Consider the following 14,788-nt stretch of genomic DNA (forward strand, 5'->3'; position numbering starts at 1 on the left):
GCAGAGCGACGGGGCTGGCTGCCTGGATGGGAGTCCACCTCCGCCTGCCTGTGTCAGGGCAGAAATGAGGCTCTGAAGAGACCGGCAAACAGAAGCCAAATAAACAAAGGGAACCGCTTCAGAAGGGACTGGTGCAACAGATTAAAATCCCTCTAGGAAACATTGTCTACACCAGAGGAGCCTGTAGATATCGAGAAGCGTAAGCTGGAACGAGGAGCTATCTGAAACTGAGCCGAACCCACACTGACCGCAACAGCTCCAGAGAAACTCCTAGATATAATTTTACTTTTTTCTCTTTTTTTTATTTTTTTTTTCTTTTTTTCTTTTTTATTTTTTCTCTTTTATTTTCCTTTAAAATCCCCTATTACTCCCCCATTACTCCTTAACTTTCATATCCATAGACTTTTACGATTTTTTAATTAGGGGGAAAAAAAAAATTTTTTTTTTTCCTTTTTTTTCTTTTTTCTCTTTTTGTTTTCTTTTTCTTTCTTTTTTTTCTTTCCTTTCCCTCTTCTATTTTCTATTTTTCTTTTTATCTTATTTCTTTTAAAGTCCTCTAGTACTCCTCTACTACTCCTTAATTTTCATTTTCAATACACTATAACCTTACAAAAAAAAAAAAAGAAGAGAAGCCCTATTTTTAAACCGAAGATTATTCTCTCCCAATCTTGACTCTCTGTTTTCTACCTCAGAACACCTCTATTTCCTCCTTTCCCCTTCTCTTCCCAATCCAATTCTGTGAATCTTTGTAGGTGACTGGGCTACGGAGAACACTCTGGGAACAGACAGCTGTGTAGATCTGTCTCTCTCCTCTTGAGTCCCCCTTTTTCTCCTCCTGTTCATCTCTATCTCCCTCCTCCCTCTCCTCTTCTTCATGTGACTCTGTGAAACTCTCTGGGTGTCCCTAACGGGGGAGAATCTTTTAGCCATTAACCTAGAAGTTTTCTTATCAGGGCTGCATAGTTGGAGAAGTCCTGAGACTACAGGAAGAATAAAACTGAAATCCAGAGGCAGGAGACTTAAGCCCAAAACCTGAGAACACCAGAAAACTCCTGACTACAAGGAACTTTAAGTAATAAGTGACTGTCCAAAAGCCTCCATACCTACACTGAAACCAACCACCACACAAGAGCCAATAAGTTTCAGAGCAAGACATACCACGCAAATTCTCCAGCAACGCAGGAACATAGCCCTGAACATCAACATACAGGCTGCCCAAGGTCACACCTAACACATAGACCCATCTCAAAACTCATTACTGGGCACTCCATTGCTCTCCAAAGAGTAGAAATCAAGTTCCACGCACCAGAACACTGATGCAAGCTTCCCTAACCAGGAAACCTTGACAAGCCAATCGTCTAACCCCACCCACTGGGTTAATCCTCCACAACAAAAAGGAACCACAGACCTCCAGAATACAGAAAGCCCACTCCAGATATAGCAATCTAAACAAGATGAAAAGGCAAAGAAATACCCAACAGGTAAAGGAACATGAAAAATGCCCACCAAGTCAAACAAAAGAGGAGGAGATAGGGAATCTACCTGAAAAAGAATTTAGAATAATGATAATAAAAATGATCCAAAATCTTGAAAACAAAATGGAGTTACAGATAAATAGCCTGGAAACAAAGATTGAAAAGATTCAAGAACTGTTTAATAAAGACCTAGAAGAAATAAAAAAGAGTCAATTACAAATGAATAATGCAATGAATGAGATCAAAAACACTTTGGAGGGAACCAAGAGTAGAATAACTGAGGCAGAAGATAGGATAAGTGAGGTAGAAGATAAAATGGTGGAAATAAATGAAGCAGAGAGGAAAAAAGAAAAAAGGATCAAAAGAAATGAGGACAACCTCAGGGACCTCTGGGACACTGTGAAACGCCCCAACATTCGAATCATAGGAGTTCCAGAAGAAGAAGACAAAAAGAAGGGCCATGAGAAAATACTCGAGGAGATAATAGCTGAAAACTTCCCTAAAATGGGGAAGGAAATAGCCACCCAAGTCCAAGAAACCCAGAGAGTCCCAAACAGGATAAACCCAAGGCGAAACACCCCAAGACACATATTAATCAAATTAACAAAGATCAAACACAAAGAACAAATATTAAAAGCAGCAAGGGAAAAACAACAAATAACACACAAAGGGATTCCCATAAGGATAACAGCTGATCTATCAATAGAAACCCTCCAGGCCAGAAGGGAATGGCAGGACGTACTGAAAGTAATGAACGAGAATAACCTACAACCTAGATTACTGTATCCAGCAAGGATCTCATTCAGATATGAAGGAGAATTCAAAAGCTTTACAGATAAGCAAAAGCTGAGAGAATTCAGCACCACCAAACCAGCTCTTCAACAAATGCTAAAGGATCTTCTCTAGATAGGAAATGCAGAAAGGTTTTATAAATGTGAACCCAAAACAACAAAGTAAATAGCAACGGGACCACACCTATCAATAATTACCCTAAATGTAAATGGGTTGAATGCCCCAACCAAAAGACAAAGATTGGCTGAATGGATACAAAAACAAGACCCCTATATATGCTGTCTACAAGAGACCCACCTCAAAACAAGAGACACATACAGACTAAAAGTGAAGGGCTGGAAAAAAATATTTCATGCAAACGGAGACCAAAAGAAAGCAGGAGTCGCAATACTCATATCAGATAAAATAGACTTTCAAATAAAGGAAGTGAAAAGAGACAAAGAAGGACACTACATAATGATCAAAGGATCAATCAAAAAAGAAGATATAACAATTATAAATATATATGCACCCAACATAGGAGCACCGCAATATGTACGGCAAACGCTAACAAGTATGAAAGAGAAAATTAATAGTAACACAATAATAGTGGGAGACTTTAATACCCCACTCACAACTATGGATAGATCAACTAAACAGAAAATTAACAAGGAAACACAAACCTTAAATGACACAATGGACCAGCTAGACCTAATTGATATCTATAGGACATTTCACCCCAAAACAATCAACTTCACCTTTTTCTCAAGTGCACACGGAACATTCTCCAGAATAGATCACATCCTGGGCCATAAATCTGGTCTTGGAAAATTCAAAAAAATTGAAATCATTCCAGTCATCTTTTCTGACCACAGTGCAGTAAGATTAGATCTCAATTACAGGGAAAAAATTGTTAAAACTTCAAACATATGGAGGCTAAATAACACGCTTCTGAATAACCAACAAATCATAGAAGAAATCAAAAAAGAAATCAAAATATGTATAGAAATGAATGAAAATGAAAACACAACAACCCAAAACCTATGGGACACTGTAAAAGCAGTGCTAAGGGGAAGGTTCATAGCATTACAGGCTTACATCAAGAAACAGGAAAAAAACCAATTAAATAACCTAACTCTACACCTAAAGCAATTAGAGAAGGAAGAAATGAAGAACCCCAGAGTTAGCAGAAGGAAAGAAATCTTAAAAATCAGGGCAGAAATAAATGCAAAAGAAACTAAAGAGACCATAGCAAAAATCAACAAAGCTAAAAGCTGGTTTTTTGAAAAAATAAACAAAATTGACAAACCATTAGCAAGACTCATTAAGAAACAAAGAGAGAAAAACCAAATTAACAAAATTAGAAATGAAAATGGAGAGATCACAACAGACAACACTGAAATACAAAGGATCATAAGAGACTACTACCAGCAGCTCTATGCCAATAAAATGGACAACTTGGATGAAATGGACAAATTCTTAGAAAAGTATAACTTTCCAAAACTGAACCAGGAAGAAATAGAAGATCTTAACAGACCCATCACAAGCAAGGAAATCGAAACTGTCATCAAAAATCTTCCAGCAAACAAAAGCCCAGGACCAGATGGCTTCACAGCTGAATTCTACCAAAAATTTAGAGAAGAGCTAACACCTATCTTACTCAAACTCTTCCAGAAAATTGCAGAAGAAGGTAAGCTTCCAAACTCATTCTATGAGGCCACCATCACCCTAATTCCAAAACCAGACAAAGATGCCACAAAAAAAGAAAACTACAGGCCAATATCACTGATGAACATAGATGCAAAAATCCTTAACAAAATTCTAGCAAACAGAATCCAACAACATATTAAAAAAATCATACACCATGACCAAGTGGGCTTTATCCCAGGAATGCAAGGATTCTTTAATATCCGCAAATCAATCAATGTAATACACCACATTAACAAATTGAAAGATAAAAACCATATGATTATCTCAATAGATGCAGAGAAAGCCTTTGACAAAATTCAACACTCATTTATGATTAAAACTCTCCAAAAAGCAGGAATAGAAGGAACATACCTCAACATAATAAAAGCTATATATGACAAACCCACAGCAAGCATCACCCTCAATGGTGAAAAATTGAAGGCATTTCCCCTGAAATCAGGAACAAGACAAGGGTGCCCACTCTCACCACTACTATTCAACATAGTGTTGGAAGTGCTGGCCACAGCAATCAGAGCAGAAAAAGAAGTAAAAGGAATCCAGATAGGAAAAGAAGAAGTAAAACTCTCACTGTTTGCAGATGACATGATCCTCTACATAGAAAACCCTAAAGATTCTACCAGAAAATTACTAGAGCTAATCAATGAATATAGTAAAGTTGCAGGATATAAAATTAACACACAGAAATCCCTTGCATTCCTATATACTAACAATGAAAAAACAGACAGAGAAATTAAGGAAACAATACCATTCACCATTGCAACAAAAAGAATAAAATACTTAGGAGTATATCTACCTAAAGAAACAAAGGACCTATACATAGAAAACTATAAAACACTGATGAAAGAAATCAAAGAGGACACAAACAGATGGAGAAACATACCATGCTCATGGATTGGAAGAATCAATATTGTCAAAATGGCTATTCTACCCAAAGCAATCTATAGATTCAATGCAATCCCTATCAAGCTACCAACGGTATTTTTCACAGAACTAGACCAAAGAATTTCACAATTTGTATGGAAATACAAAAAACCTCGAATAGCCAAAGTAATCTTGAGAAAGAAGAATGGAACTGGAGGAATCAACCTGCCTGACTTCAGACTCTACTACAAAGCCACAGTCATCAAGACAGTATGGTACTGGCACAAAGACAGAAATATAGATCAATGGAACAGAATAGAAAGCCCAGAGATAAATCCACGAACCTATGGACACCTTATCTTTGACAAAGGAGGCAAGGATATACAATGGAAAAAAGACAACCTCTTTAACAAGTGGTGCTGGGAAAACTGGTCAACCACTTGTAAAAGAATGAAACTAGAACACTTTCTAACACCATACACAAAAATAAACTCAAAATGGATTAAAGATCTAAATGTAAGACCAGAAACTATAAAACTCCTAGAGGAGAACATAGGCAAAACACTCTCCGACATAAATCAAAGCAAGATCCTCTATGACCCACCTCCCAGAATATTGGAAATAAAAGCAAAACTAAACAAATGGGACCTAATGAAACTTAAAAGCTTTTGCACTACAAAGGAAACTATAAGTAAGGTGAAAAGACAGCCCTCAGATTGGGAGAAAATAATAGCAAATGAAGAAATAGACAAAGGATTAATCTCAAAAATATACAAGCAACTCCTGCAGCTCAATTCCAGAAAAATAAATGACCCAATCAAAAAATGGGCCAAAGAACTAAACAGACACTTCTCCAAAGAAGACATACAGATGGCTAACAAACACATGAAAAGATGCTCAACATCACTCATTATTAGAGAAATGCAAATCAAAACCACAATGAGGTACCATTACACGCCAGCCAGGATGGCTGCTATCCAAAAGTCTACAAGCAATAAATGCTGGAGAGGGTGTGGAGAAAAGGGAACCCTCTTACACTGTTGGTGGGAATGCAAACTAGTACAGCCGCTATGGAAAACAGTGTGGAGATTTCTTAAAAAACTGGACATAGAACTGCCATATGACCCAGCAATCCCACTTCTGGGCATACACACTGAGGAAACCAGATCTGAAAGAGACACGTGCACCCCAATGTTCATCGCAGCACTGTTTATAATAGCCAGGACATGGAAGCAACCTAGATGCCCATCAGCAGATGAATGGATAAGGAAGCTGTGGTACATATACACCATGGAATATTACTCAGCCATTAAAAAGAATTCATTTGAACCAGTCCTAATGAGATGGATGAAGCTGGAGCCCATTATACAGAGTGAAGTAAGCCAGAAAGATAAAGAACATTACAGCATACTGACACATGTATATGGAATTTAGAAAGGTGATAACGATAACCCTATATTCAGAACAGAAAAAGAGACACAGAAATACAGAACAGACTTTTGAACTTTGTGGGAGAATGTGAGGGTGGGATATTTCAAAAGAACAGCATGTATACTATCTATGGTGAAACAGATCACCAGCCCAGGAGGGATGCACGAGACAAGTGCTCCGGCCTGGTGCACTGGGAAGACCCAGAGGAATCGGGTGGAGAGGGAGGTGGGAGGGGGGATCGGGATTGGGAATACATGTAAATCCATGGCTGATTCATATCAATGTATGACAAAACCCACTGGAAAAAAATAATAATAATAATAAAAAAAAAAAATTAAAAAAAAAAAAAAAAAAGAAATAGTCACACAAAGGTATTCATCAGCAGCGTTTATCTGCATAAACAATAGTATACTAAAACCAGGTCATGTGCCAGAAAAAGACTCAGGCTTTGTAATGACTGTGTCACTGGTGATACACTACTATAGGCAATCACCAAATCTCATTCTCATGACACAGCCTCAAGAGCAGTGGCTCTAAATTGAGGTCAACTTCAGCCATTAAATTCAATCCCTGGGTCGGGAATATCTCCTGGAGTAGGAAATGGCAACCCACTCCATTTTCTTGTCTGGAAAATCCCATGGACGGAGGAGCCTGGGGTAGCAAAGAGTCAAGACACGACTGAGTGACTTCACTTTCACTTTTTTTTCAGCCACTATGGCAATGGCTGCAGACATTTTTTGTTGTCATGGCTAGGGGAGGGGGCAAACTGGCATCTGGCAGGTGGAGGCCAGGAATGCTGCTAAACATTCTCCAATCCACTGAAGAGCACCAGAATATGTTACCCCAAATATCCCACTTTGGCATAAGGATTATTTTGAGCTAAAGACAACTGAGAACCGGCAGAGGCAAGAAAAGCTTTTTAATCTCTCCTTAACTGAGTAAAAATAAAAATTTCCCCATTTGTAAAGGAAATTTACATCCATAAAAGGAAATTTCCACTTGTAAAGTTGTCTCTGAACCAGGAAAAGAGCCACAGCTGGAGACAACTCTTATTGTCATTATCTGCACAAGACAACCCTTGTTTATGATATATTTCCTCCCCTCACCTTCCTAGAACTTAATGCCCTCTACCCAGAAGCCTTAAACTCCCTTCTCTTTGTCTAAGATGGTATATAAATCTCAATCATCTGGTCACTTCCTAAAGTCTCATTTCTTTGTGAAACTTCTGTTCAGATGTACGTAATTAAACTGGTTTTATTTTTGTCATTAATCTGTCTTTTCTCAGCTTGATTTGCAAGCCCCAACCACTGAACTTAGAAATGTATAGAAAAAAAGTTTCTCCTCCCTACAGAAAAGGACAGTCTTCCACAATAAAAACTTATCCAGCTTCTAATGCAAATAGTACTAAGGTTGAGAAACTTATTGACAGGTAGAAATCTAAAGCACTAAAAGTCAGTGAGGTGTTTGGCAGCTTAGTAGTGTAAGTGAAGTCAAACCAATTCTCCTTTATGACTGTGAGTCTTGGAAAAAATACTAAGAACTACAGTGCTTCGAACTATGCTTAATAAAATGACTCTGCAGGATCAAAAACAGGGTTTTTATTCCTATGTCCACCACTTGCAGAATTGGGAGTGCTACACTGCTGCTCTGCTAGTAGGGCCCCTATTTTGGTGAAACTACAAGGAAGAAGAAATCATGAAAGGTTCACTAATTACAGTGCCAGTGACCCCTGTGTTAAGGGTGTTAGGAAATTAAGGGACAGGAAAATTTTTGAGTAAAAAGGTATTAGATAGTCCACAGGGTAGAATTAGTGCCAGTGTGAATCAGAGGAGGGCTCTGCGGGGCCTTCCTGGGTACAACTTCTTTCCTTGTCTCCATTTTCTTGTTCGTAGGGTATAGGCTTCATTCAGCCTCCTTGACCTTCCCTGAATTCCAAAGGGCAGATTCAGTTTCTCACCAGAGAAGGGAAGGAATGCAGAAACTAAGGAGGACCCGTCAAGAAAATACAGTGCAGTGATTAAAGCAGGATCCTGGTTCCTTCTGAAGGGACATACGTAACAATATGCTTGAGTTCTTCTGCAGGAACAAAAGGCTTCCCAGGTGGCACTAGTGGTGAAGAACCTGTCTGCCAATGCAGGAGACATAAGAGACGTGGGTTCGATCCCTGGGTCAGGAAGGTTTCCTGGAGAAATCTGCACTGCCAACCCACACCAGTATTCTTGCCTAGAGAATCCCAAGGACAGAGGAGCCTGGCAGGCTACAGTTCATAGGGTCACACAGAGTCGGACAAGACTGAGTGACTAAACACGCACGCAGAAACTAAAGGCCCCATCCTGGTGGGGGATGGGAACCCCAAGGAGAGCACAAGGTTCTTGGAGCGCAGCCTTGTTACCTCACCAACAGCCAGTCAGAAGAAAGTCTGCATGTGTGGGAAGATAAAGAAGACTCTGACCTCGTCCCCAGATGATCCTCCTTTTAAACACTTTAATGGTTGAGCGGCATCTTTGGAGTTGGTTTTTGGACATGAGTCCACCACCTCCTCAGATTGCCAGCCTTATGAATAAAGCAGGCTTTCCGTTCCAATCAACACTTGTCTCTGGAGTGTTGACTTTCAAGCAGTGAGCAGCCTAACATGTGTTTGGTAGCAAACAGGCTTGGTGAGAAGCAGGTATAGCTGCAGATCCAGAGACAGTCCTCCTGAATAAGGAGTGGGCAGGAAGCATCTGCCTGCCTCCAGCCCCAAGCTGGCTCCTTCTGTGAGTTGACAGGCAAGTCTCAAACTTTCTCTGTAAGATGAGGGGCGGTCCTGCGCCCTGCGGGACCCCCGCCAGCTCTGTCATCCTCAGTGATTTCCTTACCACATGCTCCAGCACACGAGGACTCAGACAACTCTGTAACAGGATGCCAGTGAGGTATATTTCTTGATCTGCAGCATACCTGGTAATGGCAAAGGAAATAAAGAAGAAAAGGAACACGAGCAGTTTTGCATAAATGTAAAACCCTTTAATTTGACAATCAGGCATTCAACAGACATTTATTTAGTGAGCATCCCCTCTGAATAAGGCATACAGAGTTCCACATTTTCTTAAAATTCTTTTAAGCAAATCTGAGAAGTTCTCTGCAAGTTATGTCCAAAGATTTACAGCAGCTAACTTTCAATTCCACCAGCAAAGCCCCTCGCTGCCTCCACAGAGGACGGATGGGTCTCCGCCAGCTCTCTCTCTCCAGGTGGTGCTGACACAGCACATATCTGAATGTTCCTCTCGGTGGGAAACAGAGATGAAAATTCTATACTTATCTCTCAACCTGCTACTATGACTTTCTTCACAGCCTGGTGTTTCAAGGATTTAAAGTAAACTCTTCTCTTAGAGAACAGATGCGAGCAAGTAAACTCAAAACTGCAATACCCTGTTTTCTTGCTGTAGCCGGGTTCTTGTCTCTGTAACTGCTGCCCACTGGGCTGACTGCTGGCTGCCGGTGCATCCCGTGCTGTGGAGAGGGATGTGTCAACTCCCTTGGTTACATCTTCAAAAAGGCCACCTGGAAAAGGAAGAAAAACCCACAGTGCTTTCCTTATATAAGGTGATGAAATTGCTGAGTGCACATCAAACCTGGATCAGGTAAGTCTGGTCAGTAAGGATGCTCACTGGTCTACAAAGAAAAATGCCTCCTGGTTGGGCCAAACACTGCTATTTTACAGAGGGAGCCAATTAGTCTGTTCATAAATAAACCATACAGTAATTAAAATAATTCACGTGTACTTTAAAGGGAAAAAAAATTAAGTTTAAAATTGACACTAACATTGTACTGCCATGAAGTAATCCAGTTCTCATTCCCACTGGTTCAAACAGCTGCTGTGGATCTTCTGTGAACAGAGTTCCAAATCCTGAAGACTTCTGGACAATTCCAGATTCTTGTCATGATTGTTAATTATACTAATCTCTCTTCTGGTCATGACAATGCTTTTAACCACATTCGACTATATGCATGGGCTTGTCAGTGCAAGTTATCTTAAAATGCAGTTGTTTCAAAAAATTTAATTCATATAGATACAAAATCATTTCAGACTATTTAATAAGGCCCAGATCAAATGCATCAAATTTCTCAATAGTTTTGGATAATTACAAAACAAACCTAATAAAGTCAACCATAAATGCTCTGAAAGTTCTAGTTCAGGGCTGATAATAAATTGCGGACAGTGCCAGCATCTGGAAAAGAGCAGCATGCAGTGAGAGATAAAGATGTGGAAGTTCGTCCTGGGCCATTTTTTGGGGGAAAGAGCGAGCAACTGAAGTGAAAATATTCCACTCTTGGACAACTGGTACTTAAGTCCCCAAATGCAGTCGAAGGAGGCGTGTATTTAATGAGCCCTGTTAAGGGGAAAGGAAAAGGAAAGAGTCGTGCAAGGGCAGAAGGCATCTGCTTTATGTCAAGTGATTCAGAAGGATGTTACTCTTCATACGACGCTGGTGAGAAAAGCCCCTGCTGCGTTTCCGTATCAACTTCCAGCTGAGTTTCTCTATCAAGTTCTGCAGTGAGAACAAAGTTGAAGGAGCAAGCAAAGAAGAGAGGTTAAGATTCTTAAACAAAATATAAACATGGGGTAGGGAGGAGACAGAAAGCAGAGTAGAAGGACATGAGCTCACCTCTTCTTATGGAAAATGTAAATGTGGACAACCGGTGCAAATTTCAAGGACTTAAGAGTCAAGAGTCTGTGATGATAGTTATGAAGACACTTGTGTTTCTCTCCCTGGCCCCTCAGCTGGTAACAGATATTAGAAGGCCATGAATATTCAGATGAGAAGAGGCTGCTGAAGAGAGACCAGCTGGGCCCTTTAGGGGATGATTAGAGATTCCCAGGAAGGGGTTCCAGGCATTACTGAGTCTGACTTCTGGCTCACTGTGGTCAGTATCTCTGTTGGGAGACTCTGCTTCTTCAACAACAGTTCATAGGGACCTTCCCAAGAAGCCAATGCCACTGCTGATACTCAGAGACACAAAGATGACAGATGAAAACCATTTATCCCTTTTTGAATTCTGAAAGCTGCTACGTCATGGAGTATTCCAACCAGGAACTACTTATATAGAATAACTGATGGTGACAAATGTTGTCATAAAAATGGTTAAGAACTTTCGCCCTGGAACCACACATATCAGTGGTCCTCTACTTGGGACAATTTTGCCCACCAGTACATGTGGTAGTGTCTAAGGATTTCTTTTTTTTTTTTTGTCATGGCATGCAGAATCTTAGTTCTGGGACCAGAGATAGAACCTATGAACTCTGCAGTGGAAGCATGGAGTCCCAACTGCTGGACCACCAGGGAAGTCCCTGGAGATATTTTTGGCTGTCACAACTTGGGGGATGCTAAAGGCATCCAGTGGGTAGAGAGGGAGGGATATTCTGATAATGCACAGGACCGCTCCCCATAAGAAAGAATAATCAGCCTGAAAGCATAAACAGTGCCAGTGTTGAAAAATGTTGAAGTTTAGAGTTAAATGTCTCCGTGACCTTAAACAAGAAGTTTAGAGTTAGATCTCTCTGTGACCTTCAACAAGCTCATTAAACTCTATAACAGGACCTACCAGAAACTTGTAAAACACTTTCCTATTTCGATTCTTTTCATCCTCAGCTGTCTTATGATTTAGGTAAAGCAGGCATCTGAAACTTTGTTTTACAAATGAAGAAACAGAAGCTCAGAAAACCTAAGTGACTTGCTCAGGATAAAAAGTAGTAGTGATGGGTTTAGGAAGAAATTCTGATTTCTAATCCATGCTTTCCCCACTGTAAGTTTACAGATAGATGATCAAGATAAAACTGCACAGGTTGGGGGACTTTTAGTCTTCAAATTGTCTCATATATCAAAGAGTTACTTTCTTTTGCATGCTTGTGAACACGGATGCAAGATGGAGAAAATTACATAAGAGGCTGCGCTCATTAAAACAAACAATGCAAAATGGAGCCCCTCAGTCAAAAAAGAAAAAAATTTTAATTTGACCTACCATGTCTTTTTTTTTTTCTTGTTTGTTTTTATAGTGCCGCCTGCCAAGGACACTATGTGTTTCTCAGGACTTAATAACAAGAAACTGCAATCATCCTTGGGAACAGGTACTGTACAATGTAGTTTAGATTCTTTTTATTTAAAACATTTTGAGATAACATATTTCAAAGGCAGATTTTGTATTCCCTAGCTTTTATCCGTGACAGGAAAAATTGCTTTCCCTACCTGCCATTTATTTTAAGAGGGTAATTTTATTTTGTTCTATTACACTGAGAAAAATCTCTGTATTTCATCTTTTTAGTTTTATTCCCCAAAGTAAAAAAGTTTTAAAGCTTTGCAGAGTCTCTGAGCACAGCTACAGCTTCGGGCCCCACTGTGGCATGTCTGGAATATCTAGTCACAAAGTATAAGTGATGATTGGAAGCGAGGGAGATAGGGCTCTTTGCGGCTGGCTGTAAGGTCTCACCCTCTTCGTTCTCTCCTCCTGAAAGTGGACACTTGGGAATGGAACAGGGGAGAGAGAGGGAAGCTGTCTAAAAATACGGTCTCTGCTTTGCGTCACCATCTAAAAACAATCTTAAGCCACCATAAGCAGGGCCAGGCTGCAGTAATAGCTGACCAAATGTTCAGTTTATAATGCTTCTGTACAATTGCGTAAATATGCTAAACACTTTTGAATGCTCTTTTTGTCTTAGTTAACAAAATTATACTATGAAATTCTATTCCTCAGCATAGAGCTGGAATTTCAATCAATAGAAAGACATGCTGTCAAGGCAGCCTGCACAAGATAAAATTAACATTTTAAAAAATGCTACATAAATGCTTTGAGGTGCACAAAACAAGACAGATAAAACTGTAAAATACTGGAAAATGTGAGTTTCATAGTAATTGTGACCCTTCAGAATAAGTAGCACAGCTACACACAAACGTTCCTTTTAAAGAGTACTGTAGACTTAAAAAATAAATATAAAAAACTATGCCTTAAATATATTTTTTGTCTAGGTATGGTTCATGTTCAAAGTTATGTTCGGAAATAAATGTTATGACATGGAAACAAACTTTATTTTAATATTATAAAATCGAGTTTCTAGGCTCAAGCTTCATTTACAAAATAAAATATACAATATAAATGTAAATATAAAAATAATGAAAGAAAATGACTTTTTCAATCACATTATTTTGAGTCTTAAATAACAACAGGGTACAAAATGTTTCCTAACTTGCTAATTTAGCATCGATCAGGCCTGTGTTGATGACACGTGGACTCCACTCTGCACTGAATAAATAATATGAGATTTTCCTCTACTGGGCTGGTAAGCTGGCTTCATTCACTCAATTCATTCAATGATTAAATACCATCTATAAGTCTGTGACTGTCCAGTCAGAGAACAACTGAGAAGGCATTCCCTCGTGGCACTAACATGTGAATGGCGGAGATAGTCAAGTAATGAGATGATTCTAATAGGTTGGGATAAGTCTAGGATGGACGCCTAATACCTGATGAAAGAAAAAAGACCATCCTTGGGTTATGAAAGGAAGTAAGATTTCTCAAGCAGTAGCCTGAATGATGTAGTTATTACTCTAATTAGGAAAACTTGTGTGGTAATAAAGCCTGGCATGGCACAGAGTGGGATATACCTTTTTTCCCACTAAAAGCAGCTGGCTTTGCTAAATGAACTACTAGCAAACAGGAAGGATGGAACAAAGGACCAAAGATGTGAGAAGCAATACAATAAGAAAGAAGATCCTATCCCTCTAAAATGACAATAAGTATGTGTACATTGAATGTGGACAGGAATACTACACCAAGGAAACATCAGTGAGGACTTCCAACTCAAATTCTGTAAGAGCCTTTAGAAAGTAGGAAAAAAGAAGTAAAATCAGTGTCCTTAATGTCACTTAAACCTTTACCTTGTATTTTAAATAAAATTGTATTTTATTTAGGCCATGGTACACTAGGAAAACAATACAATGAGAAAGACTAAAGATCTCTTCAAGAAAATTAGAGATATCAAGGGAAACTTTCATGTAAGAATGGGCAGAATAAAGGACAGAAATGGTAAGGACCCAGCAGAAGCAGAAGAGAGTAAGAAGAGTGGCAAGAATACACAGAAGAACTATACAAAAAAGATCTTCATGACCAGGATAACCACAATGGTGTGATCACTCACCTAGAGCCAGACATCCTGGAGTGCGAAGCCAAGTGGGCCTTAGGAAGCATCACTATGAACTAAGCTAGTGGAGGTGATGGAATTTCAGCAGAGCTATTTAAAATCCTAAAAGATGATGCTGTTACAGTGCTGCACTCAATATGCTAGTAAATTTGGAAAACTCAGCAGCGGCCACAGGCCTGGAAAAGGTCAATTTTCATTCCAATCCCAAAGAAGGGCAATGCCAAAGAATGCTCAAATTACCACACAATTGCACTCATTTCACATGCCAGCATGGCAATGCTCAAAATCCTTCAAGCTAGGCTTCAACAGTACATGAATGAAGAACTCCCAGATGTACCAGCTGGGTTTAGAAAAGGTAGAAGAACCA

The 14,788-nt window shown here is 39.4% G+C and overlaps 1 protein-coding gene across 2 annotated transcripts in view; it reads right to left on the reverse strand.

The window, feature by feature from the left end:
- Nucleotides 1-9,229: 9,229 nt before the first annotated feature.
- Nucleotides 9,230-14,788, reverse strand: part of UBE3D (ubiquitin protein ligase E3D) — a 161,513-nt gene continuing 155,954 nt past the window's right edge. For both annotated transcript variants that reach the window (XR_009690981.1, XM_061131927.1), the window contains one exon: nt 9,230-9,788. Coding sequence is in view for 1 of the 2 variants with exons in the window: in XM_061131927.1 (XP_060987910.1) it covers nt 9,768-9,788 (21 nt within the window). In the remaining variant the exon portion in view is untranslated. The remainder of the gene's footprint in view (nt 9,789-14,788) is intronic.

This window comes from Dama dama, chromosome 28 (assembly GCF_033118175.1).
Source record: "Dama dama isolate Ldn47 chromosome 28, ASM3311817v1, whole genome shotgun sequence".
In the NCBI taxonomy this organism is placed as follows: Eukaryota; Metazoa; Chordata; class Mammalia; order Artiodactyla; family Cervidae; genus Dama; species Dama dama.